The sequence below is a fragment of the Sinohyriopsis cumingii genome, unplaced genomic scaffold (assembly GCF_028554795.1).
Source record: "Sinohyriopsis cumingii isolate HCF-2022 unplaced genomic scaffold, ASM2855479v2 utg001505l, whole genome shotgun sequence".
In the NCBI taxonomy this organism is placed as follows: domain Eukaryota; kingdom Metazoa; phylum Mollusca; class Bivalvia; order Unionida; family Unionidae; genus Sinohyriopsis; species Sinohyriopsis cumingii.
In genome coordinates this window covers 1,329,330-1,356,760 of record NW_028316006.1, presented here as the reverse complement: position 1 = coordinate 1,356,760, position 27,431 = coordinate 1,329,330, and the positions used below count along the sequence as shown (strand labels likewise).

General features: G+C 35.7%; 1 protein-coding gene across 3 annotated transcripts in view; it reads left to right on the top strand.

Annotated features, from left to right (window-relative positions):
* LOC149772452 (uncharacterized) overlaps nt 1-27,431 on the top strand; it is a 144,543-nt gene that overhangs the window by 9,314 nt on the left and 107,798 nt on the right. The window contains exon 1 of one of the 3 annotated variants that reach the window (XM_089947816.1): nt 24,368-24,473. The exons of the other annotated variants lie outside the window; for them this stretch is intronic. Within the exon in view, the coding sequence (XP_089803942.1) occupies nt 24,414-24,473 (60 nt within the window). The 5' untranslated portion in view covers nt 24,368-24,413. Of the gene's footprint in view, nt 1-24,367; nt 24,474-27,431 lie in introns of those variants that run through there. 3 annotated transcript variants of the gene reach the window in all.

The window sequence follows — 27,431 nt, the reverse complement described above, 5'->3', positions numbered from 1 at the left end:
GATGTTTTCAGTATAACTCGGTGGGTAGGGCACCTGTTCTATTCCAGGTTTGTTGTTTTCTGTATATTACAGTAGGTGTGGCATCTGTTCCATGCTAGGTTGTTGTTTTCTGTATATTACAGTGGGTATGGCATCTGTTCCATGCCAGTTTTAATCACCATTCTTTGGTAAAGTTGGGCATGAGGTAAAAGTTTAGATTAACCTCAGGAAGCAAGGGAAATCAAAAATATGTATATAGAAGATGTTTAACTTTCTTAACAAAAATTCTCAACTTCATCTTTTTTGTCGGATACAGAATTATCTCTGCCCAAACTTTGGTCAGTTATCATTTTTAAATATAAAGCCATTTTTTAAATGCTTCACTATGTGGGTGGGCACAGCCACTCTATTTTTTTGATGACATAAATGCTGAGACAATGTTGGGATACCATGACTTTAAATGACTTCATCCTTGGCACACTAAAATAACACCAGACACTGTCAAGAATGGATACCATTATCCTCAGTGTGTATTATTTTTCTTGAGACAGAAATGAAATACATCTCTCCTACTACAGTTTGACAGGTGCCCTTAGAATATATTTTCTCTCTGTTTCACTTTGCATGTCATATCATCAAATCAAAACCTAAAACTTGAAAGGATGTGTTTGTTTGCTTTGTGTTGAACACATCTTCTGAAAACGGAGAGACTTTTGAAACAAATACAGGTTAGTGACAGTTGTATCTGATCTGCCATCTTATTTTTGTATTAAAACAGCATTTGACATAACTTTTACTCGGAGACCATATCTGGTGTTTTGCAGAAACAAGCAAGGGGCATGATGAATTGATAGCTCATATGGTCAAACACAATGATACTGTGGGAGGTTTTAGGGTTCAAGACTTATTGGTTGTGCATTAACATCTCTTCCCTTTGAAATTTTGTATTAGCAAGGAGATCACACACATAGACCTGTAATGGTAATCAGGAGTGTTAGATTCCTTAATAGGTGTATTTGATCTTGGTTGATGGCAGTAGAGGAATATAAGGGTATTGTGAAAGGTGGAAACACAAGTGTGTATGTATGTTTATAGTGAAGGCAGCAGTGCTCATTAGGCCTCACCATGACAGTGATAGGGCATAGTGTTACCCTTGTCAATCATTTGTGTCACTTCTTGGTCATGTTAAGCATTAGGTCAGTTTTCAGGCATTGTAGTAGGGTAGAGCTGGATATCATGACAAATCTTGTACTGAGGTATATGTACTGCAGTTATATTAGGGACCAACACCCTCATGGTCTGAGACAGGCCCTGACACTATTTAAATTCTGTCAATCACTGGAAAAAGTAGATTGCTCGCATTTAAGCAAAATCATATTTCATTGAGATAAAAGAAAAGAAAATAGCTCAAAATAAGATCATTACCACTCTACCCCCAACATTTAAATAGTCATTACCGTAATGAAGATGAATCTGCCATGTAAATGTTAATTGTTGTATAAATTGTAATCTAAAAACTAACTAAAGCATGTTGGTAAAGCTGACATCTAGCTGAAACCCTGTAAAAAAAACATTGTGCTGACATGAGAGAGCATGATGATAAGAATAGTAATTGTTGACACCAAAGGCTACGATTCAGTAGCTACACTATTCATATAATAGGTAGGGAAACTTTGAATGAGATGCCAACATTTGGGCAAGATACTTACCAGAGAGGGACAGTAGAACAAACTGATTCAACAAATGAGAAATTTTTTGTGAATGCAAGAAATTATGTAATATTCAAACTGAAAACAACTGTACTCTTGGAAATCTTAGGATGATTGATTCTCGTTTTTGCAAAGAATACATGTCCTTAAAACTTTTCATATGATAGTAAGTAACTTTTTAAAAAATCATTTGTGTTTTAATCCAAAAAATTTCAAACAAATTTGGACTTGAACAGGTTCTCTTTCACAAGTCCAATTTGGCCACTGTTGGAATGATACCTGACACATATTAAACATGTATAGAATTAATTTGTGACAAATATAACAGTATTAATACCTGGTCAAATTATTTTTTCATGCACATGAAAACATGCTTACTGACAAGATTACTAGAGAATTTTCATGTATTCCTTTCTAATGAAAACTACCATAGTACTGGTACAATGAAAAAGTACCATGGTACATAACCACTGGAAAACAATGCAGTGATGTACCATTAATACTAAGCACCTGTATAGTGGGGCATCCATGTTTCAGGAACAAATACTTTTCAATAAGTAATTATCAACAAAATAACTTCAACAACTGCAGAGAAACTACCAGATATCACTGTTCTCATTAGCCAACTTGTCTGGGTCTGTGCATTACATCATCTCATAAACCACTGTGTAGAAATTCAAAAAACTTCATATCCGTATTGCTCTTTGGATAACCTTCTGGGAGAGTGTGTATTCTTTGGTTTCCAACACTTAGTCCATCGGAGAGGGTTCAAGGTGTCGCATACAACAATAATTTTTTTTCTTCGAGTGCAATAGCATTCTCAAATGTTCACTGACTAAACTTTACATATATGAATGAATCACATATTTTTAAGATATTTGGCATAACAACCAATAGAAAGTTGATGGTTGAATCCCAGTCTTTTCTTTTCCTCGACAGGAATAATTAGTGCTATTCAATTTTCAAATCAGTATGGTTGAGCATTGGACACATTGATTGAAATGGCCAATGATTTTGTTATAATTTAAGTGATTTCAGTCAAAATTTAGTTTCATTCTGTTACTGCTGCTTCTAGCTTAAAATTATTGGTATCATCATCAGCATCGGTGTTTAAAAAATAATTTGCAAGCCCATAACTTGAAAACTACTTTTTAGGTATTTGATGAATTTGCTTCACCTAATGTTTATGGAGTGGGGATAACTTTTTTTCCTATTGAAGTGAACACCACCACATTAAGGAGAGTGGTAAAATGTCAAAGGTCACTTTCTGATTTCTGTGTTTAGAATAGAGTGCACAATTTGCATCATTCCTTAAATGTCTTTTGAGTATTTCATAAGTAGACATGTAATTTAGTTTTAAAGTAACATCACCCATGGGTCATGTGTCTTTTGCCTGCTCTGAACCGCAGGGGACCAGCCTCTGGGTCATAACTTTAAAACCATTGAGATCCCACCCTGTAATCATAAATACACTCCCATGGCAAGTAACTGATGCAAGTGACATTGGCCACTGGGTATCTTCCAACCTTCTGGAACTGGTCCAGGAGTTATAACATGGAAACTGTTCCCAGACCCGCCTTGAAGTATACATGTACACTTCACATGAAAATGGCAAATTCGGTTACAGTAACCAACAAAAATTCTTTAGGCAGAGATCAAAATGTAGAGACGTTGTGATCTCTAGAACCCTTACTTGAAAATATCTCTTGTTTTGGCAAGACATCATGTGGATTAATTAATCGGTTATTAATGTATCAGCAAAAATTGATGATCAATCATGCAATTTTAAACTAATTCCGCACTCTAGGTAGCAAGTGCTTTACAACTCCTTGAGCACTGTGGCAGTCTCATTGTTGCTCGTTGAGTCCAGGGGACATTCTCCCACCTCATATTACTAATATCCCCATAATTTTAACAAATCTCCATATCTTAAACATTATAGAGGGCACAGGTTCATAAATTGTCCCCTTGAGAGATCGACCAAAATGCAGTGCTGACTCTGTGTGTGTGTGTGTGTGTATATATATATATATATATATATATCCCTAGTTTCCTGTGAATTTTACAAATAGGCCTTCTCATTCCCACTGCCCAAGCGAGGCCTTCCTGTGTGCTGTTTCAGTCTGTTAAATAGCATGTATCTAAGTGAAAGTCTAGACAGGGAGCATGATTTTTTAAATCTGATAATTACATTCAGGTTCACATAATGCCCTCTAGAATAATATGATTATATAGCAATACTAGTACAGATATAGGACACTTTCACTGGTCTGCAGGCTTCTACATAATACTTGTACTGTGGTACAAATACAGGTAATACTATCCCAAGATAATTTAATGATTTCAAGACTCCAAATAAGACGGTTTAACAGATGACTAAATTTCAAAGCCAAGAAATCATTATATGTTATTCATGCAAATAGCAGATGATTTCAAGACTCACACCTGTCTGTATCTGTTGTTTTTATCAAGTGCATATCCTGTGATTATATTTCAGTTTATACTTGCAAGTTATTGCATAAAACAGAACTTTTTTTGTCGCCAAAACTCAGTGAGAAAGCTTTTTGAACATGTAAACAAATCATTGGAGAAATGGCATCATCATACAGAACAATTTGCAGAGATTAGGTGGTATTGTGGCACTTGTGGATAGGACACACCGGATTCTCAATCAGAGTGCATACCTCGCAAAGTGTCCACTTACGTAGAGCACATTCTTATCAAGTCTATTGATGCAAGAAATATTTTCGTATCTTTACAGCTTTGAAATATAGCTGTGAATTGGCACTATGTAACCAGAATCTTCTGGTATGCTGCTAAACCCTATACCGTATATATTAACTTGTAAGGCAAGTCCAGCAGCAAGAACGATAGACCTTGATCTGCCATTGCATAATCTGTCAGCAGATAAGGATCTTTGTTCTACTGATTGCTCCAGGCAAATTGCATAGAACCAAATCTGGTGCATTATGTGATGCAGATCTGGGTCTGTGCAGTTTGCTTGACTTAAAAGCAGTATATGATGTATGTGGCGATTATATGTGGTCTGGAGTTTTGCTGTTGTTCAGCCGTTTTTTTTTTAAGTGTTCTTAACTTTACTTCATGCATATTTTTAGAATCCAAATCATTCCAGTTGAAGTTTACATAGGAAATGTGAATAAACTTTTACATTTTGTATTAATTGTCAAGCTTGTGGTGTAAGTTATTTCCATTTAATTAATGTATGTATTTGATTATCAGGTTTAAAGAAGGCTTTGCACTGAAATCTTGACTGTGAGTGATTCAAAGTGTATTTTTCATTTCATATTATGTTTGATGCATATGATAATTCATTGCTGATAAGCTATGACAGTAATTGCTGGAAAATCTAGCTATTTGTCATTCACTGGGTAGATGATTGTGACAGTGCAAGGTCATTATATAGTCTGATTTTGGCATTTTCAGTTTTCAGACATTTTTGTTTTACTGGTGGGGGGGGTCAAAAATGTGAAAGTGTCTTGTGGAGACAGAGAATCAGAGAGAGAGAGAGAGAGAGAGAGTGTGTAATTATGAGACATCTGTGTATTTGTCTTGTTGTCTGTGTACGTGTGTTACAGTGTAAAAAATTAAGAAAGCATTTAATGCAAAATTAGCTGAACAATTTGTGTGCCTTCTGTGAATCACAGATAAGCCCATTACAATATTATTTGCTGTTTGTGCATAATCTGACCAGCGCATGTCAGGAATTTAACATCTAAAATGCACTAACAAGTTTGATGTGAATTTCATTTTTATGTGGTATTTTTAAGTCCATCGTTGAAATGTGATATAAATTTGTTTCAGTTTTGGTGGTAGAGGGGTTGTGGTTTACTGGAAGAAAAATGGTGATACAGTGTAATCGCGATTTACACAATCTCAGTTTACATGAGTTACCTTATGCTTTTAATGAAAACTTTTATTTTTAAATTTATTTTAATCTACAGAAGCATCCCTAATTTTAACATTTATACAGAGAAAATTATCTTAATTTATGCAAATCTCAAAATATGTGGGCTTCAAAACATAACCCTCGCATACATCAAGATCACGCTATTAAAAAAAGGAAAAATTCAGGACCCTAGTATATGGTACCAGTGGTGCAGTTTTGAGTGCTTATACTGTATATATGTATGTATGTATGTATCATATATGCCAGTCATTTTGCTTTTGTCATAATTGTAATGCATTTTTTCACCTGATTATGTTTTCTACAAAACTTCATACTGGTTATGCTTGTTAGCTACATTATAAAATATATATAAATAAATCAATGAAAGGTTGTCTTTGTCACGGTGTGTAAATATTTTAAAATCCTTCTCACTTGTGGGTTCTGTATTCTTTATGCATGATCTCTTCCCCTTAATTATTTTTACACGTTATTTTTGTACTTTTGGAGAATTGTTTTTTTAAATACAAAAATTTACTTGACATACGATAAAGCAGTTTGAATGACAATCCGTGTACAAGTCAGTTTGGAGCATAATACAAACCCAAGATTCTCTGGTTAAAATAAGTATTGACCTATAGGCCAGCAAATACGGTACAAGGTCTTTTCTCAAAGGAATAAAATTAGGTTATACAACCAATTTTCACTTTCAGTACATATTTTTTTAAAAATTTTACGTTGTCCAACTGTCTGATCCAATATTATTTTTCCATGCATCTGGCAACACCGTATATTTTAGCCAAAGTGAATTTTTGTGCTTATTCTTTAACTTTAACACTAACTGTACTTCTGGACCTGAAATGTATTATAAAACATGTTCATAATATCGTATGTAAACAAGAAAATGTTTGAAACTTAATTCATACATTTGGCACTTAAAATAAATCTTTTGATCTACCTTGATTCAAGGCATATGAAGAAAAAGCTCTCTTTAAATATTGCGTGCTGTGATAATTAAAGACGCATGCTTTTCAAATGTTTTAGTTTCTTGTTTTTTTTTCTACTATGTCAGCTGTGTGCAGCAGTCTGGTTGCATCCCTATCAGACCTGTTATCTATCAATTACTATCAGAGGGTGACAATTTCATGCTTTGATAAGAACCCAGAATAGTGTATAGAAGCTGGTCTGCCCACATGTGAAAAACTATTTAGAGGCACCTGTGTGTTTAAATCAGATTAGATACAAGGTACTCTGTTCTAGAGCTGAATGTTATCATTCTCAACAACATGCAACTATTTTAAAAGCATTCGTTAACTCTTTTGCTTGGAATAATAATGTTTTAGCTCAGACAACATGTAGTTCCAATCATTTGATAACTAATGTATTATCATATAATCGAGTGCTCAAAATTTTCAGAAAATTCAACTGATGTAACACCACCTTACCTGCTTAGAAAATTAACCCCATTCACTGGGGCAGATCCTACATGTTTTTCTGTGAGGGTTTAGGTTTTAGAAGCGTGGTTCAGTTGCATTTTACTTAAAATGGTTAACTTTACTGTTTCTGATTGTAAAGCATCAGCCATAAATTGTGTGTTTGTGGGTAAGCTAAATCCCCCCCCCCCCTTTGTTAATCTACACAGCTTACTACATGTATGTGCTAAACAAAGAAAGCCATTTGTCACCAACAGAGAATTTTTATAAATTGAAAGTGACTAGCTCCAAAGATAAACAGGTTGTGTCTTCTTTGTTATACAAAATTTAATGAAATCTAGTTGAAATACTACCCGGTAGTCTATATGTGCATTGTACTGCAGTATTTATGCATAGTTCACACAGATTATCAAGTTGCAAAACGTTCTTCTGAATAATAAAATTTTTTCTTTAAAAAAATTGCAGCAGTTTCAGCGAATACAGGCAGCTTCCTCACAATAATAAAATAAACAGGTCGATGGCACAATGGGGGCTCGTATTGTTGCTTACAATTGACCTGTCATACATCGACTATATAATAACTACAAGGGCACAATCATGGCTTTGTCGAGCAGTAGTGTGGGAAAATGGTCTTCCATTCCTTAAAGATATGGTAGTAAGCCAAACTTTGGATATGCATACAAAGTCGAATGCCTGAGCTAAACATCGGTACCAAATTTATAATGCTATGCGAAATGGAGCTTGAAATAACAGCGTTTATTCTTAAATCGGTCACACGAGAAAGGAGAGAAGTGTAGTTATTATATAGTACATGTATGCCAGGTCAATTGTAAGCAATGATACGAGCCCCAGTGTATGGCACTGGACATTTATGTGTCAAGAGCTTGTATCCTTTCAACATTACGCTTGTGAATGTAATTTTGACTATAATACATATAGACATATGCATGCATCCTGTATCAGACATGACAGGGATTATGCACATCAATAAATTTCCATTTGTCATCAGCTGGCATCGACTAAATTGCACAAAGTATACCATTACTTCTACCCTGAATATGAAAATGTCGTGTTTTGCAAACAAACCCTACCAGATACAAGTGAATGTATTGACCCACGTTACCTCACCTCACTGTCCTGTTGTATTTGGGCCTAATCCATATTGATTTTAGTTTTGCAAAGTAAAGAGAGGAAAGAAATTTCCTTTGTTTCACAGCTCCTACTGAAGGGAGGAAAGTTTTCCCAGTAACTCTGGTCATTTTAGCAGGGTACTTGACTAGTACTTAAAGAAGAGACAGAGGAAATGAAAGATTTCAAATGTAGAGCTAGGCACACAAGCTGTACAACTTGGAGCGCTAATTTGTGACTAGACAATACATTTTTGTCTCTGAAGTTGGGTGCATGTTGACAAAGCACTCTTGTATTGATTGAAATACAAGCTTTATCTTGTTTGTGTAAAAGAAAGAAGATTCTAGTTATATGTGTATTTTTTGTGTATGCTTTAGACAACTATATTATGGCATAAACAATAAATAATTTGCATTTATCTTTTTTTTATATATGCAATGGCACATCAATACAAAAGTTTGTGTTGTCATGGTAATTTTCTCATAAAGTGCCTTGCCTAGGGACATGTGAGGTCAGCTGATTTTGGCCTGATCAGGGAATGCCAGCAAAGACCACAGTGCAACCAGATTTAGTTTCTGATGCTCAGCCATTCTTAAATACATTGCATGGATGAAGTTACATATATTAAGTAAACACCTTTTTCCATCATTTTATGTCTCAGTATCACCCAACACATGTACTGCTTGATCTCCCCCCACCCACATTGCTTCCAATGCAGAAATGTATTTGTTCCTTTGAAATTTTTTCTTTCCCATTTTTCTAGGACAGGGAAACACGTTGTCCTTAATTCCCTGTATTCTAGATGCAAAAGTGAATTATGCACAGTACAGTAATACCTCGTGCATTCGCGTTTCTGGATTCGCGAATTCACGGATTCGCGAAATTTTCATTGGTACCCTCTACGTACATGTTTTCTTTATTTTATTGAATTGTACCTTCGTTATATGACTTCTGTGACATATGAAGTTTACCTAGTTTACCTTCCTGACAATGACAAACAAAACGTCAGTCATTAAGTTTACAGTCCCATTCGTTACTTGGTTTTACCTTACTGTGAGTGCAAAAGAAAACGGCAGCCAATGAATTAGTATAGGGGTAATATTAGTATACATGTACCGTACTGTAAATGCGCTAGTGTGGCAAATACCCATTAGGCGATACTGTACTCTATTTTTTCGTCAACCATTTATTTCTCTTTTTAAGGGTATTGTATTAAGCTAACTTTTAAATGAAATTAAAGTGCTTTGGGAGCATGATTTGGGTCATATTTAGAGTTTAAACCCTAGAAATAAGCATTTATTAGCATTTTTAGTGACTCGTACCAAACATTCACGATTTCTCCTGATCCATGACTGGTTCTGGAACCTAACCTCGCGAATGTTCGAGATATTACTGTATTGTTTCTGGGGGTTGTTTTTTGCGCTTTAAAGTAATTAGTACTTTAGATGTACAAATAATCAAAATGAAAGTAAAATATTTATTTCAATTTTTAGCTCATAGTTCAATTAAGAAAATTTACAAGTAAAACGAATTGTACAATGGTGATTTTTGGAAGGTAGGAAAAATTATTGATATATGAAACTTTTAGTATATGTCACAGCCTCTTTTGATACCAAATAACATTGCAGTCACTGTACACATGACACTCCTGAAACTGACTCATCACTATTGTTTGCTGCATTCATGTTTTGCATTTGTCCTGGCTTCATGTGTAATTGTCATGAAATTTCCCTGATGACATTAAAACAGGATTTCTGGCCCATCTGTCATAACAGTTTAATTAGTTCATCAAGTGATAAATATTACTTCCGACTTTGAAATTTAACTCCAGATGTACTAAATTTGTATTCCCTTAGTTCAGAATATATTTTAATAAGAGTTTGATTCGAGCAAAGTCTTAGAACACAGGTATTTGGTTAGTAGTTTACCCTTTAAATTTTTATTAAACTTTTTTCACTTTTTCAAGTTGACTAGAACAGTTACAGAATGGTCATACAAATCTTTGTTCACATCCAAGAGTGGGACTGTGGGTTGGAACATGGGGTGGGAACAACAAATAATTGAAGGAAAAGAATGGAGGAATGTTGATGGCTTTGCTGTAGGTATACATGTAGTTTTTAAAGGTACATTTAATTCTTCAGGTCAGAGAGCAAGTTATGCCCTTACATGCAGCAGGAGCAGTACAATCCTTGCTTGTGGGAGGAGCAGCACTATCCCATTTCCACAATGATACAGAGTGAGTCATGCCATCCCCAAATGGAAGAGAAACACTTTCATCCACAAGGCTGAGAGTAACACCTACCCTTGATTGGGCCATCTGGTAAAGGGAAGGCTCATATCTGAGTCTGTCAATCTGGAAAAGAGTCTTCCTACAGATCTTGACCAGATTGGCATCCTCATATCCTATTTTCCCTCTAAATCTCTATGGGATGTGGGGCCATATGCCATACAGAACTGATTGGTCCTTTCCCTGCATGCAGTCATGGACTTCAGGACCTTTCCCACATGGTAGTGAGGTTGTGGCATGAGCTATGGATCTACATCATCTTACAAGGTTTGGTCAATAAAGAGGGAAGAGGGACAGACCATCTTCCACCAAACACTAGGTGTTTGGAGTGTCAGTCTCTCCCACTAGCAATATCCCCTGCTAAGGCAGTCCATTAACTCTGTTCAAGTTCCTCTACCCCTGAGTGTCCCTTGCAACACAGACACGGGGTCACATTTTCCTCCCTCAGAGAAGAAAAAGTGCAGGATGAAGGAGGCATCCTTTCTGTCCATATTGATTCTCTTAGTTACATATATAACAGGCTGATGTGGCATCTCCTTCCTTTAGGTCCTGTTCACCCTCTTGGTGAAGATGGCAAAAGAAAAAGAGAGCTGGTCTTCTCAAAGAGCGGTCAGTGTGATTTACTGCCTCTTGGCCAGTTGTCTGTGTCTGAAATCTTCATCTTCTGATGATCTTAACAATCTCTCCACTTTGGTTTTAAAAAATTCTGGGGCATACTCTTAACCAGATTTCTTGTTGGTTCCTCATTCAAATCTGATTATGGAGCTCTCTTAAAGGTTTAGCAAGCACATTGCCAATTCTTTGCTTGACAACTTAGGCAGTGGTCTGCCCCCCCACCCCCATGTTGTGATCTTTGGTAGTTGATTCTGGCTTTAAAGTTCATACATTTCCTGACTCAAGTATTTTCGAGTGGACATTTTTCCATACCTAGAGCTTTTACCAAGGTTATGGAATTAGTTACAGCCCATTTAAAACCACTAGGTGTCCCATTTCTCCAGTATTTAGATAATTGATTTATCCACAATGACCAACTAGAGTCCCTCAGACTAGATCCATCTTGCTTTTGGTCCATAGTGACCATGCTAGGCCTTCTGCCAAGCTACTCCATCTCAATATTTTTTTTCTTTGTGCAGATGATTTCTTCACAATAAAGGAGTAGTCCATGTCCTTCAGCACAGAGTTGACCAAGTTCCTGTCCTTAATGGAGGTACTGAGAGCAAAGACCATGTTGTCACCTCATCATTTCCTTGTCTTTGCTGGTGACCTTGCATTTTTACAACAGAAGTTTTTTCACTAGGCAGACTGCACTTGGGTCCCCTACAGTTTTGTCTTTTGTTGGGGAATTTCCACCATCATCTGAACTCATGAACAAATCAGGACTGGTTTCAGACTGAGGTCCCCATGCTCCCCGCCCTTTCTACCTGTTTGCATAGGAGTCTAATTTAGGGTGGCGTGATCATCTTGAACTGTAAGGACTAATTCTTCTGAGTCCATGGTCCCGGTAAGAATTTACCTTCCATATCAACAAATTGGGATGTGATGGCAATCTTCTTAGTCCTCCAGAAAATAAGGGGTTGCTACATGATTGTCTCCTCAGACAACACAAGGGTGGTGACGTACCTAAGGAGACACACATGCACCTGCTCTCTGTGTAGTGGTTTGGAACCTCCTTTACTGGACAACTTAAGAAAGAATTACCCTCAGAGTTAGCCACATTTACAGCAAAAATATTTTGGCAGACAGTCTGTCAAGGAAAGGAAACATTGTCCGTATTGTCCATATGGAAAGTTTGCTTCACCAATCTGTAGCTGACTCTGTGTTCCAACTTTGGGGAACACCTTTAGCAGGCTCTTTTGCCACCAGGCTAATTGATCATCTCCCCTGTCATTGACCAGAGGACCAGGGCAGTGGATGCTTTCAGCCTGAAGTGAGATCATCTGTTTGATTGCACCTCTTTGCCTTTCAGAATGATCTCATATGTTCTGCGCTAAGTCAGGCACTCCACTGCTCAGCTCATTTTGATAATTTCTTTCTGTGGCGCTTGCAGTTCACTGATCTTTATCTGCGGGTGGACTGACCTAGAACCTTACCTCAAAGGAGGGACCTCTTGTTGCAAAACAGGGGCTTGAGTGATGCTACACAGCAGCCATATATTCTCCGCGTTCATGTTTGGCTCTTCTCAAACCATCACTCAGCAAAGCAAAGTTTTGAATCAAGTGCATAATTTGGCCAAGGGAAGATATCAAAATGTATGTTTCCAGCTGGAGAATCTTTTGTCATTGGTTGCAACATGTCAGTCCTAAGCTGTACCTATATCAGTGCAGTGGCTGATTTTCTTCTCTTCCTTTCTGAAATATATTGGCACTCATCAGATGTTCTGTAATTGAACACCCAAAGCTATATACAGTAATATAGTTCATTGAAGTTTTTTGTCAGCATTATCAGTAAATCAAACTGATGCCTGGCATGTACCGTGCAGTGCTGCCAGTTCTCATCAGCTTTAAACCTTTTCCTTAGTGATGTCACATTTCGATATTAAAATCATAAATACTTTAAGAAAAGATTCAGGTGGGAAAAAGCTTCTCAACAGTTCTTTTAAATGTATCTTAGATTTGAAAATCAATTACTTTTGTGTTTTTCACATTGATTTTGAATTTTATAACTTGAAAACTTTCAAAATTGGGATTGGTTTCATTAAAGTAATTTTATCTAGTTCAGATGGAAAGTACCAAATTTTGGAGCTGCAATTGAATTAGACTAAAGATGGTATACTCTGATTGTAACCATAATATACTAGTCCCATAATATACTAGTCCTTAGTCCACATCTGAATAGTGTGCCAATTCTGATGGCAACAGATGTGGTGAGTAAGAGATTATTATGTTTGTTTACCCTTTCCCCCGTAGGGCCTCATGAACTGCAGGTCAGTATACATGTCTCTTGCTACATTGTACCATGATATATCAATAGTACAGCATGCCACCAGCTGACAGTATGACTGGAAAAAACTGCACATTGATAAATAAAAGATTTCAGATTCAGTATTTAGCAGGTATTGTTTCTTTGTAAATAATAGCATGATAAGCAGCAACATTTTTGCTTACATGTACATAGGGGTTCCTCTCCCACATTTACAGTATTGGTAAACTTGTAAACAAACATGCATGTGGCTGCCATTGATTCAGAAACTAAACCATTCCAGTTAAATTAAATACTGTATATTTCCACATCTTTGCTTAAGAGGACATTTATTATTTAATAGGAATTTTATGAAAAATTCTTTTGTTGAGGCATGTATCTACGACTATCATCACATTGAACAGAGATGTAGCAGAAACTGTCAGACATGGTCAACAAGGACATGACAGAAACTGTCAGATATATTCAACAAAGACATGACAGAAACTGTCAGATATATTCAACAAAAAAATGTCTTCAGAAATTAATCCTGGCATAATAAGAGGTAAAGGCAGTACAGCCAATGAAGCAATTGCAAACTGAGCAACATTCGATATAAACATTGTAATAGTTGTCATTCGTTCAATAAGCCCAGCAGTTAGATAGTGAGAAAAATTGAGTTTCGAATTGTTTTGAATAAATGGCATCATTTTAATTCACCATATACACATTTAAACATTTTGGTAAATGTTGCAACTCTGTTCAAATTTGGCCATCATTGTCATTGCTGCTTATGCATATGCTATTTTTTTAAAATATAACTGACATGGTCCAGAGACATAATTTAAGCTCTGAAACCAGTCTCATAGCCTGGATTCCATGCAAGAAATTTTGCATTTTGGGGTCAGTCTTCAGTGTTTTTTCTCAAGGGTATATTCCAATCAGGTGATGCAGTGAATTGACCATACAGATTGTGGTAGTTTACCAGGACATCGTGACATGCTTGTATCGAGACATTGCGGGGGGGGGGGGAACTACACATACCAACATTGGAATGCAGTAGAGGTATTGAAATGAGGTTGGGGAGTCCAGATGTGTTTGTACAGCTCTCCTCCATTATAATGGGATTCCAGATATAATGCAGTACCACTATGGACCCATGACAAAAATCATACCAATGTATAGTAGTATGGATTGAAAGAAAACAAGGAGAATATCAGTCTTATTGTCATTTCCTTTTTAAATCATTATTTAACAAATTCTGATTATACTTGCTATACCACGGTCTTGAATAATATGCTATTTGCATTACATTGCAGTTCTCAATATATTGTGGATCTCTATATATAAACATGGTTCAGTACATAATGTGGCCAGGGGTTATTGTCCCCAAATACCACATTATAATGAAAGAGTGACTGTAAGAAAGAGTTAATAGTAAGAGGAGTCATGGGAGCTTAGTTGGTAGCATGCCACTGGAAGCGGTGCAGATTTAAATCATAACATTGGATCAGAGCTCAGGTCATCAGCCATGGTGTGTCCATAGGTTAGGCACTTGACTACAGTTGTCTTGGTATGATATAACCACCCATTGTACAAAATAGTGGGTAGTACTGTGGTCTATGTATGCATTGCTTTTGCAAAAACAAGTGCAACATGTGAACTACTCATGGTAAAGAACTGTGGATAGAGCTATGGTCTGTTTATACGATAATGAGTGTTATAAATCTCAGCTGATCCTTGTTGAACTATACCTACAAACAGGCGCTTACGTTGCGTTTATAATTTAATTTTTAAGTATTATGTTCGAGAATTTAATTTTAAGTTCTGAACTCTTTAGATTTTCAGCCATGTATTACAAACTTTTGTTTTGTTGTCTGCCTTCAGCCATGAAACAAGTGTTTCTTTTTTGTTTTCTCTGATAGTTTGTGTATTAGCCATACAGTAACCTGCATACACATACTGTTGAATTATGGCAAAGTAGGGTGCATTCCAGAGCTTCCTTTATCATAACTCTGGGCAAAATAGTTGATTACAGATATTGTATACACCAAATCACCAGGGGGTTTGTGTTACCTGTGTAGGACACTATTGACAGTTCAATTCGTACACTACAATACATACAGCTTATGTATAGCTTGTAACAATTGTTCTATAGAATCCAGTCTCTTACCTGCAAAACATGCGGCTTCTGATTAATAAGACTGCACCAGGAAAACTAATTCTGGTGTCAATGTAAAATATTAACTTGATTGGATGATAGATGCTGCTATAACTACCAGCACAGCCAATAAAAATTGATTGAGTACATAATTGGTCAATACAGTACAGCTATACATTGTCATGACAAGTTGTATTGTTTGTGGCAACTGGAGCAAAGTGCCATGCCCAGAGTTACAGAATAGTGGGGACCTGATCTGGTCTGGGGAGAATTAATACTTGGAGCAAAGTGCCATGCCCAGTTACAGAATAGTGGGGACCTGATCTGGTCTGGGGAGAATTAATACTTGCTTGCACTTGGTCATGTGCCCAGTTCAACCAGTGTTGTTATGATTAACAGTGTTTGGCTTCCACAGATCATTTGTGTTGATTAATAATGTAAATGTCATTCAAGTCTTGTTTCCCTTCCATAAAAGTAGGTCCATGACAGTATGGTGTGGGCAATTTGGAGAGGAAGGCAGTGAGCAAGAACTTCTTGAGACTTTTTTGTTATCCTTTCAGCTGTATGATACAAGTGATTGCTCATTGATTATATAGTGAAGCCTGCTGAAATTGCTACATCAAGCATGGGCAACTTGTCCAGGTCATAGGCCATTTAAGTAATTCTTTTAAAGCTACACCCTGTGTTGTAAATTGACATAAAAACCAGGTCACAGGCTGAATTTGGCCTATGGGATGTATTTTGCCCACCCGTGTGTTACACTCTGGACCAGTATGAAGAATCTGTTTTGACAGGTCACCATTCTATCAAGGTTTTACTAGTTTGATCTTTTTGCTGATTTTATTGCACCATATCCGTGAAAGATAGTCTTAATAAAATGACATTTGTATCTTTAATTTTAATTTATTTTAATGATCACTTTACAAACAGATTTAATATTTATGATGTTAAAGTAAGTGTACATTGTAAAGAATATTTTGATCAGATATGTGTGCTAGAGAGAGAGAGAGATTCAGCATATTTTCTGTAAGTCTGTGGCAGAATCAGTGAATATAGCTTTTGAAGTTGCACAGCATTAATTTTTTGCATCACAAGATAGGATGTTGTCCATGGTCTGCGGCATCATCACAATTTACAATCAACCAAAGCAGGTGGTATTTAGAGAAAAGAGGAAAGCTCATATTAAAATTACAGCAAAAATAGCAAGACCTTTGAGACTGTGTAGATTTTTTTTAGATAAAAGATTATTGGTTCATGAGTGAGAGTTGTGTTCATAATTTAGACTTATTTTAATTTGTTTTAAGCAGACTGGTCAAAAAAGGACAGATTAAACTTTACTAAAAGTAGGATGAGTTTGAGATATGGAAAAGAACTTTTCCAGGGGGCCAAATGCATGGGACCAATAGCAAAATGATTTAAAAAAAGTCAAATTGTCACCCATCTGCTCAAATAGCCAATGAAAAACAACTTAGCTCTTCTAAGCATCTGGCAATGTGTAAGTCTCTCATGCTTGGTTTCAATCAGAAGTTACAAGAAAACTTTGTCTCCTATCCCTATCTCAGATATAAAATAATCTCCTGGGTGCAGTGAGATAATTTTGAATGGTATGTTGACCATTTTGGTGTAAACATGTGCAAAATCCATGGGAGAAAACATTCCTGATTGACTAAACAGGCAAACTGTACTGACATCAGTGTAACACTGATTACTCTTATATCAGTCTAAACAGGGAATGCAGGCTTTTGGTTAACAACAGTTACAGTTGACTAAAGTGTCATTTGCAAATCATTACAGAATAAAATTGTTGTGTTCATACTTTGTACATAAACAGGGTTTCCATGTAGGCATGCATAGTTTCAATGCCATATGATGTTAATCTAGGTTGCATTCAGAAATTTCAAAGTTATATATAGCATGATTCTTGGTGAGATTAAATTCACAGGATCTGAATTGAGTGACTTTTGGCAATACATTTAAGGATAAGGCAATAGGCATGTAAGAGTGAATTTCATTTGGATGTATTTATATGTTAAAAAAATGTAAGGGTGTGACCATGTGCTTGTAATAACCTGTCCATCCTGGGTATGTCATCAAGTCTGAAAAATATGCCTATTGTCAACAGTACTGTGGGCCTCTTTCTCCTCCTTGAAAGCAGAATCATGCAACTGCTCACTGATGACAAGAATATTGTCTTAAATTGATTATCAGACATACTTATCTTGCTGACTGCCATGTACTTTTATTCAAGCCCATGTTAGAAGCAAAAAAAAAAAAATTAACATTGATGATGGCATAGGTATTATGAAGGGTTTGTGAAGGCTTTGATTAAAGTCTTTCATATATTCCTAAACTCCTAAATAGGTTGTGATTATTTTTGGCATGAATCATTATGAAGCTAAAACAATTCATTCATTGACATACACATCTACCCTTTTGATCTAGGGGTAAAGATCACATTCACAGAAAAATTGTATCTTAAGGTTTGAGTTCAAGTTGTTTCATTTCCTAAACACTTTGATTGTTAAGACCATATATTCTGCAACATACACTCTCACCCCTTTGACCTTGGGGTCAAGGTCAGTCATAAATTTGCTGTAAGGTTTGAGTTGCACATTTTCATTTCCTTAACCACTTGATGGATTTTGTTAATGTATTGGATGAATCATGATGCAGATAAGATTATGCTGAAAAATGCTCATTCTCCCCTTATGACTTTTGAGTCAAGGTCACACAGGCCCTGGTCTTTTTTCAGTATTTCTTTCCTAACCAACAATAAATCAAATATAGCAAAGCCTTCATTCTTGTGTACTAATATAATGACTATCAAATGATGGTTTTGGTTATTATTAAAGATTAATGTCTAAATACATTATTTTATCATTCTATCATTGGGTAGCAAATGTATTAACAGTTAGATTGTATGATAATTTGGGCCAAAAATTATTGTGGGAGCCCTGTATTAATAGCGTTTTCTGTCCAGCCATCTGTCAGTTTGTTTACATTTCTTGTAACAACAAAAGTATGCCATTGTTAAACATTATTGGATGCTTTATGGTAGGTGAATTGCATATTACTTGTAGATGGCCCTGATAAGGTTTCATCTATTCTGATCCAGTTTTGGACCTGTTGCGATTTCCCACCAGTTTACATCATTGTAATCAGCATCCATCAGATGCAGTTTGGTATTTTCATGTCTTATTGACCTAGATATCTCTTTGATGAGTTTTGTTTCATCAACTTTATTTGGGATAGAGTTATGGCCCTTGGTAGTAACTTCATATTTTCATATTGGTGGACACTAATTAATGGCAGAGTTCACGAGCCATTCAATATATTCAAATGTAATTTGATATGAACATTGTCTCATAGACATACATGTATATGAAAATCATTTTGGATAGAGTTATAGCCCTTGACAATGAACTTGATATATTTATACAGTATTCATAACCAACATAGCTCAAGAAGCAGTTAGCATATTCTGATACTGTTTGTTGTGGACATTATTCAGTAGACTTACATGTGCCTTTTATGGGTTTAGTTTTGTCAGCTCCATTTGTTGAATAGAGTTATACCCCTTTTGAAGCAAATTTTTGTTTTTCATTGAAACTTGCAACATCATCATATCATAATTCATGAACTATTCAACTTGTTATGATGGAATTAGTTTAGAACATTCTCCAACAATTAGAACTGCCTTGTATGGGTTTGGTCATGTATATTATTTTGGGTGGAGTTTAGCCCTTGTCAATCACCTTATCATTTCATAAGATGTTGGTTGTAATCAGCATTTTATGTGAATATTGTTTCATAGTCTTGGAAGTGTCTTGTATAGATATTGTCTTAACTATTAAAAAAAAAATTCTGTTTATTATTTAAAATGTCTATAGAGTCCTAAAAATGCACTGATGCTAGTGAAGTTGATGGTTCCATAGTGAGAGACTGTTGTAAAGCATTAACAGAATTAGAAAATTTAGCATGCTATATAAGAAGCACTGGTCTTAGATTGTTAATCAAATGTTTTTCTTTCCTCCACCTCAGCTTAAACCAAGGCCAAAATCTTGCACAAGGAAGTTGTTTTACTTTAGTATTCACAAATGGATCAAGTGCAAGATTTGCTGTGGTACTTTCTGTACTTCAGGGCATCATATGTTTTCAGGTCCAGAAAGGATGCCAACATTGATTAAAAAAGAAACAATGGAGGAAGAGAGGAGGGAATGGTGCTGCCCCCTCAATCCTACTTGATAAGTAAATATTATTGTTAGGAAAAATCGAATGTACTTGAAGTAAAACATTTGCTGCAAAGGTTCATATTGTCATTATAAAGAAATACATTTAGGTGTTTAGCAGATTTAACGAAATCATAATATTTATGGCACAACATAAATAATATATGATTGACTATGCAGTAAAGTTCATAGATATCTAAATTTCCATCTGCATTATTTTGATTAAATTTTAATGGTTTTTTTTTGTACGTGTACATTGTACTGTCGTAAATATTTGCACAACAGAATAGCTTGTTAAACCAATATTTGTTTCATGTGGACCTTTGCAGTATATGATTCTACTGCATCTTGACAAGAAGCTCCACTGGTGATAATTTCACTGTCAAACACCTACCAGATTCAACAAAGCTGATTGGTCTTAATTAATCTGGTAATAAAAACTGTGTATCTATAACAGTTAAATAGTGTACTGGCTTATTTAGGTAACTGTTCTATTGCTTAATATATATGCAACTTTGGGACTAAAATTACCTTGTGATTTAAAGTTTAACAGTTTATTAAAGAGTAATTTTGATAAATTGTAATCTGTAAACCATACTGTATTACACCTCGAACCTGCAGATATAGTAGTCTTTGGTCTTGATATTCCCTCGCTTTCCTTCAGCTTAGGGCTGCAAATAAAATAATCAGAAGAATTTTGGCATGTTTCTTTTAGAGGTATTTAATTAAGAGATAAAATGATGATGCATTGAGAAGTAAGAAATGGTGCATTAATCGCAATACATGTATACACTTTTTATGCAGGTGGAGTTGGATTAATTATGCTAATATGAAGAGTTGTCAGTACCTGAGGCTTTGTACACTTCTAAGTAAAGATTGCTTTTATCTCAGCTTAAATGAATAATGGGGGCAAAAAATTAAAAAAAATTCTTTCATGTTTAAGTATAACATCTTGAACCATGTCAACTTCAGAAGTGTTAAAGAGCTTTTTAATCATTTGCAGTGACTGAAGAAATAGAGAGAGAGAGTTGAAAATTTTCTATGATGCATAAGCAAAAATAGTTGTCTCCAATTATAACAAAAACAAACTGTATTGACTGGAGATACTAGAGGACACGAAAGCTCCTCTTTATTACAGTGTATCCACTAGGGGTGCAAGAGTGAGAGTCAAAAAATCTTGATGGTGTCAAAACTGGGGGTCAGACTGAGTAAAAAAACCAAACTTTGGCATCAAAATGGGAGTCAAATAAAAAAATTGGGGTCTTGAAAACGCAGATGAGGGTAAAGGGAAACACTGTTTATTAGATGTGGTTTGTTATTTTGGAGCTGTTTTTATTTCATGTAGCAAATTGATACTTCTGTTGGACTGCTTTTCTTGATGTTATATGAGAAAATGTTTACCATAATAGGAAAATGGTGTACCCAGGATGCACAATGTAAATAGAACTGTTTGTCCACATTATTTGACTGTATTTCACACCAATACAGGCAATAGAAACTTTATAACACAAGAATGGCATACTCAACACATACAATGTAAAGAAAACAGTGCACATGAGAACAATCCAGTTGTATCTATTATATCGTATACCCTTCAGCTTTCTGTGCTTGCAGAGTTAAGAGGGTGGGGTGCCATTTGAATCATGTGGAACAGCAGTTTTAAAACAAAATGCATGATCTAAAACAAGAGGGAAGGTCTTATTCTGAGTTGTGAGAACTAATGTAGCCCAAACCATTTGTTAACATTTATGGTAATAAAATATGTTTAAATGAACATCATAAAAGAAAACAATAGTTTGCTGTAAATAAATTGAACCTTTATGCTACTTAGCATCTGTCACAAGTCAGACAATAATTTTATAGTGTTCACTCGAATACTGTCAACGCTTTATATGGTTTATTGGGGGTAAACTCAAAACAGATTGATGCAAATTTTCATTGTTAGATTTAGGGGTGACATGTAAATAAAATAGTTTTCAGATCTATTATAGATTTATCCACTGATTATAATTGCTATGGCAAAATATACCAGATACTCTTAGGTGTCTCGATGATGGGAGATACATTGGACTATATCCCAAGTGTCAAGTTCCATGTTAACTGCTGACCAGACCTGTTATCACCAAATATTACATTCTGTTTGTATTGTAATACTGTACTATAAGTAGAACTGGGTCACAGTGGCATAATTTTCAAGTTCATGTGAGCATGAACACATTTCATGTACAGTCATAAAATTTATTATTGGTGTTAAATGTGAAAGTCAGTACAGAGAGAAACATCTGAAGCAAAGGGTCATCGATTCCACTTCCACACTGATGTAAACCCTGGAAGAGGCATAAGGTACATGTAGGTAAATCTGGCATCCACTATTCAGACTGCTCCGATGGCCTACCGGTTAGAGTGTCACCCTCGGATGCAGGTTGTTGTTGGTTTGAACCCCAGCTGAGTCATACCAAAGACTTATAAAAATGGTATTAATAGCTGCCTCGCTAGGCATTCAGCATTAAGATGTTAGTGTCAGAACTGGTCAGCCAGGTGTCAGGATAATGTGACTGGGTGGGACATGATGCTACATGTCTGCGACATGATGTCCCAGTGGTGGACATAACTGTAAACTGCCACACTGAAGACATCATAGCGATATGACTGAAACATTGTTGAAGCTACATTAAAAATCCAAATCACACACACACACACACACACACACATCTACATTTCATGCTGCATAGAATATTATTATTCATTGTATCTACATGTAGCTCAGTTTCCTATACATTGTTATGTGTAAGGTCATGATATCTGATCTGTGCATTAACTTTTATCACTTATCTAAACACCAATGATATGGACATTATGGTTGCAGTCCTATTTTTCTTACTCAATTGGCTATGGTAAATTTTGGGATTTATTTCTGTATCAAGCCGGGGGGGGGGGGGGGGCTCCGAGTGGCTGAGTGATCTAAAGTGGTCACCATTACGGATCATTGCCATCTCACCTCTGTCTGCATGGGTTCAAGTCTTGGGTTCGACCAGTGTGCTTATGTGAGAAAGCTTGCCAGTAGCCTCTTGTGGGTCGGTGGTTCTTTCAGAGGTTTTCCCTCATTCTTCCTCCACCATTGTTTCTGGCTGCCACGTATAGCCTGTCTTGTGCTGAAAAATGGTGTTAAACCCAACAACAACAACAGCAACTTTCTCAACTTGCAGTGGTAAATTTTGGAATTTGGTTCTGTTCAGGCAAAACATGCAAGACACTGCAGTTTTCAGACTCTCCTGTTTGTTAATTCTTAGCACATATCTTCAGATTTGCATCAAATCATAAGTATAAAAGAAGAAAAAAGTCTTTAATTCAAATTTCGTAACACAACAGAAACACTGTCATGCAGTATTTCACTGGAGTCTTCTCATTGTACTTTTCTAAGTACTAATTTTATTGTTCTTGTTAACTTATCATTCAGGTCATTAATTGTTTGCTCCATCAGTTCCTACTGACTGTTTAATATCACTTCAACTCAAAAGAGGATCACTCAGCAGTAGGACAGTTGTTGTAAGCCAATCACTCAGCAGTAGGACAGTTGTTGTAAGCCAATCACTCAGCAGTAGGACAGTTGTTGTAAGTCAATCACTCAGTAGCAGGACAGTTGTTGTAAGCCAATCACTCAGCAACAGGACAGTTGTTGTAAGCCTGATCTGCATAACACAAGTTGCATTCTACATTAACCTTTTATAACAATTTCTTCTGAGTCCATAAGCCATGCAGATGCCATTAAGACCCTAAATTTAAATACAAACTTTTGGCATTTTGGAATTATTTTTGTCTGCTTCATGAATAAAGCAGCATGGCATTATCAAATTGCAAAATCCCAGTTATGCATAATAAATAATGTTTGCAAAATGTAGAAATGTTTGTGGTTTTGTTGAGTTTAAACATCATTTTCAGCACATACTATATATATCAGCCAGTACATTTGATGGAGGAAATATGCAGGAAAATGTTGGAAAGAACAACAAACCATGGGAAGCTACTGGCAAACTTTTTCACTTGCCACAATGGCCATGCCGAGACTCAAACCAATGCAGACAAAGACAAAATGCCAGTGGTCTGTAAAGGAAAATATCTTGTACCACTTGGCCACCTATGGCCCCAAATGTAGACATTTAAAAAGAAAAGAGAAAAGACAATCATGGAATTAAAGAATTCAGATGAGTATATACAATGAACGCTGCATATTTGTCTCTTCTGAGGTAATTTGCTGTCATCATGTTCGTTGGTATAGTATAAGTCAAATGGGCACATTTACTCACTTTAAATTAAATATAAATTGTTCTGTTAAAATTTGACACTAATTTTCTTCAACCAAAGTCTATTCAGTCTTGATTATTGAATGCTCTGTACCTTATCTGTCACCAAGAAACTTTCAGATGAAAATTATCTATTGCTATGGACTTTCACAGTGGTGGCCCTGTACTAAATTTGGGTCAAAATAACAGCTCATCAAGTGGAATCATCACAATCAGGGGTAGTATGATTTTATTTATCAATATGCATAGCTTTCATTGTGACATAACTGCACTGACATTCAGTCTGGATTGTACTGGATCACACTTTTAGGATCATTTCATCCAAAAATGTCTATGCAATTTAACATTGATTGTGCCTTATGCACCTCTTGGGGCATCTAAATAATGACCTTTCAAAGGAATATGGATGAATTTGAATCCAAATGGAGTACTTGCCACTTAAAGGTATGTAGAATCAAATTCTAAAAAATGACACCCATTACTGAAATAGTCATTGTTGAATGCCTACATGACCCGTGTGATTTGTACTATAACTGCAGTCACAAATATCATACATCTCAATTTGATAAAACCATCACTAATTCATGATTAAATTATCCACACATGCTTGGGCAAAAGACTATAGATGCAATTACAGTCTGATGCAGTTATGATTTCACGGTTTTACAATAGCATATTTGCCACTTTAGTCTGGGCTTGAAATAATATACCTTAGAATATAGCAATTGACAATTTCTGGCAAAGCTTGTATCTGGTTTATCTTTGCCTCATTTCAGTTCCCAGGCTAATTCTGTTCAATGATTTGGGTAAAGCTGTATTATTCAGAAATATCAGTAGACACTACTTCCTAATAAAATTAGTTTTACCTCCATGTTAACATTTATGTATGCATTGGGCTGAAATTATCATGGTTACCTTTAAACTACGTCCACCAAAATTGAATACATCCATCTATTTTTTTCATTAAAAGAGGCATATTGAATTGCATGAATGTCCAGTAGATATTCAGGGTTTAACCTACAAGAGAATATTAGGCAGAAAATTTCCCCCTCCATTTGGGAATAAAGTTGATGGAAGATTTCATGCAGACTTAGAACTGTGGATGGAAAATATATGCGTAATTTAATTTGATTGATTTTCTGAGCAGGATAGTTGAATGATCATTGCAAATCCCCCAGTTGTGGATCTTGAATTGATCCACAACATGCCAGAATTGATGCAACACCTGTTTGATCTTAAGAGTGTCATAAAACATGGGACATACCATATGTACTTAGATAGAATTCAGATCCAAACTGCATAGACTCTAATTGCTCCATGTCTTGCAATTTGTAATCAGTAAAACAAACAGTATAGACACAGCTGCTTGCACATTAGTGTTGGTAGATCAGGATCTATGTTGTTTGCGGTAGAATCTTATATGAGTAAGTTTAAATGGTATTAAGCAGGCAGTTTCATTGTAAAATATATGAGTAATGGCAAATGAATCCTGAATCAAAAAGTCAAAGTTCATGTCACATTTCGGGGTGTGGGTGGGAGTTGTGGTTCACATTTGACAATATTGATAATTTGTAAGACTGCTGTATCAATGGTTATTTTTCAGCTATAATTGGTACAAAATCACCAGTTAAGGCGATTTACTATTTGTACGTTTTTATAATTTGTTGGTTATGGGACCAGGTAAAAAATCTTTAAAATGGGATGTGAATGTTTAGGTATATGTCTTTTTTATATACAGAAGGGCAACTTGTGGAAAACAAAGCAGGACATCGCCTATGTCTATATGTTTATATGTATTTGTCTTTGTTTATATGCTACCATAAGGTGGAGCATATCATTTTATGATGACCATCCATTTATCCATCTGTTCCCTATTTCATTTCTGTACAAGTTCTCCTCAATGAACCAGACTTTGTAAGTAGCTTGCACAGACTTTGTAAGGAGCTTCACTTGGGATATAGAGGAAATCTGTTTGATTTCTGGCTCCAGGTGAAAGATTCAGCAAGGTCCAGGGACAGAAAGAATCAAAACTGTTTCCACATAATAACTTGCACTAGATTCTTTGGCCAGACTTTCTAAATTGCTTGCATTTACAATAAGAAAGACACCTATTGATTTGGAGATCACTGATTAAAGGTCATCATAATAAGGAAAATTATTTCCAGGTGATATCTTGTGTCTGCATCACTTACTTTAACAAAACTTTCCACATGTTGGCTGCATTTGAGACTAGAAAGATTCCTATTCATTTTGGGCCTTGGAAGTGAAAATAAAAGTTACACTAGATGAAGGAAAAATAAATAACAAACCTTAGCAATACAACTTGGTAATCTAGAAGTTTAATATGGCTGAATTTCTTTTTTTTAATATATTCTTTCTCACAATGATTAAATACCTAATTACCTCCCAGGGGGGAATGAGTTCAGCCCAAAGTACTGTTGCAGATGTTATCTTTTGAATGTCAGAGCAGGTGCCCTCTATAATAGCCATTACACAAATATTTGTAGAAAACCCTGGACTTCACTGCTGTCTGTTTCCTGTGCTATGATGCCAGGCAGACTCCTGTGAGTCTTCTTTGGATATGCCCAATTTCATCCTCATTTGACCTGTTAAGTTCCCATAACAGATTGATAAGATGAAATTTATGAAAAGCAAGAGTTATTCAGTTTGTCATTAGGATGGAATAAAGTATTGTACCAAAAAAAATTTGAGCAGATTGAGTTAGTAAAAAAAAACCTTTATTCTTTTGTTGTCTTCCATTTATTTCTGCAAATTTTATATGATTCATTTAAGTACAGTTTATAACTGCTAATTCCTTCCATGGCTTTATTTGGACTTTATAAAAGAAGACAATTGATGATTAAATTTAGAGGAATTTAACTTTGTTAAAATGGATAATTGAAGAGATGAATTCTAAATGTGCAGTTTGATGTATTGATCAAGTAGTTATTCTTGCTAAATTTGTCTCCAAAAATACCATAATTATTCTGATAACAGCCCCTCTAATAAATTACCACACACCCATTTTCCACACAAAAATTCCTACCTTGTCGAGGCTTATAGATCCATATATATCCATTATGGTATGCTCAGATAATGAAAAATAAGTACATGCATAATTGAATGACTCTTCGAAAAATCAAAACAACTTAATTTACGAATGTTTTCAGTCAAACAGTTACGTACATTATTCAAAACCCACCTACCCCACTGGAAATTGCACTGTCACCAGAGCGTCTGTTAGAACAACTATGGTAGGAGCCAGCAAAAACTGAAAACTAGTACTATTAGGCAAAAAGAAAAGTATATGCTTGTGCTAATAGTGTCAAGAAAACATTTGGTAAGAATGTATGAACCAATTTTTAGCTCTTCTTGTCATAGACCAGGAAAGCTGATGGGATT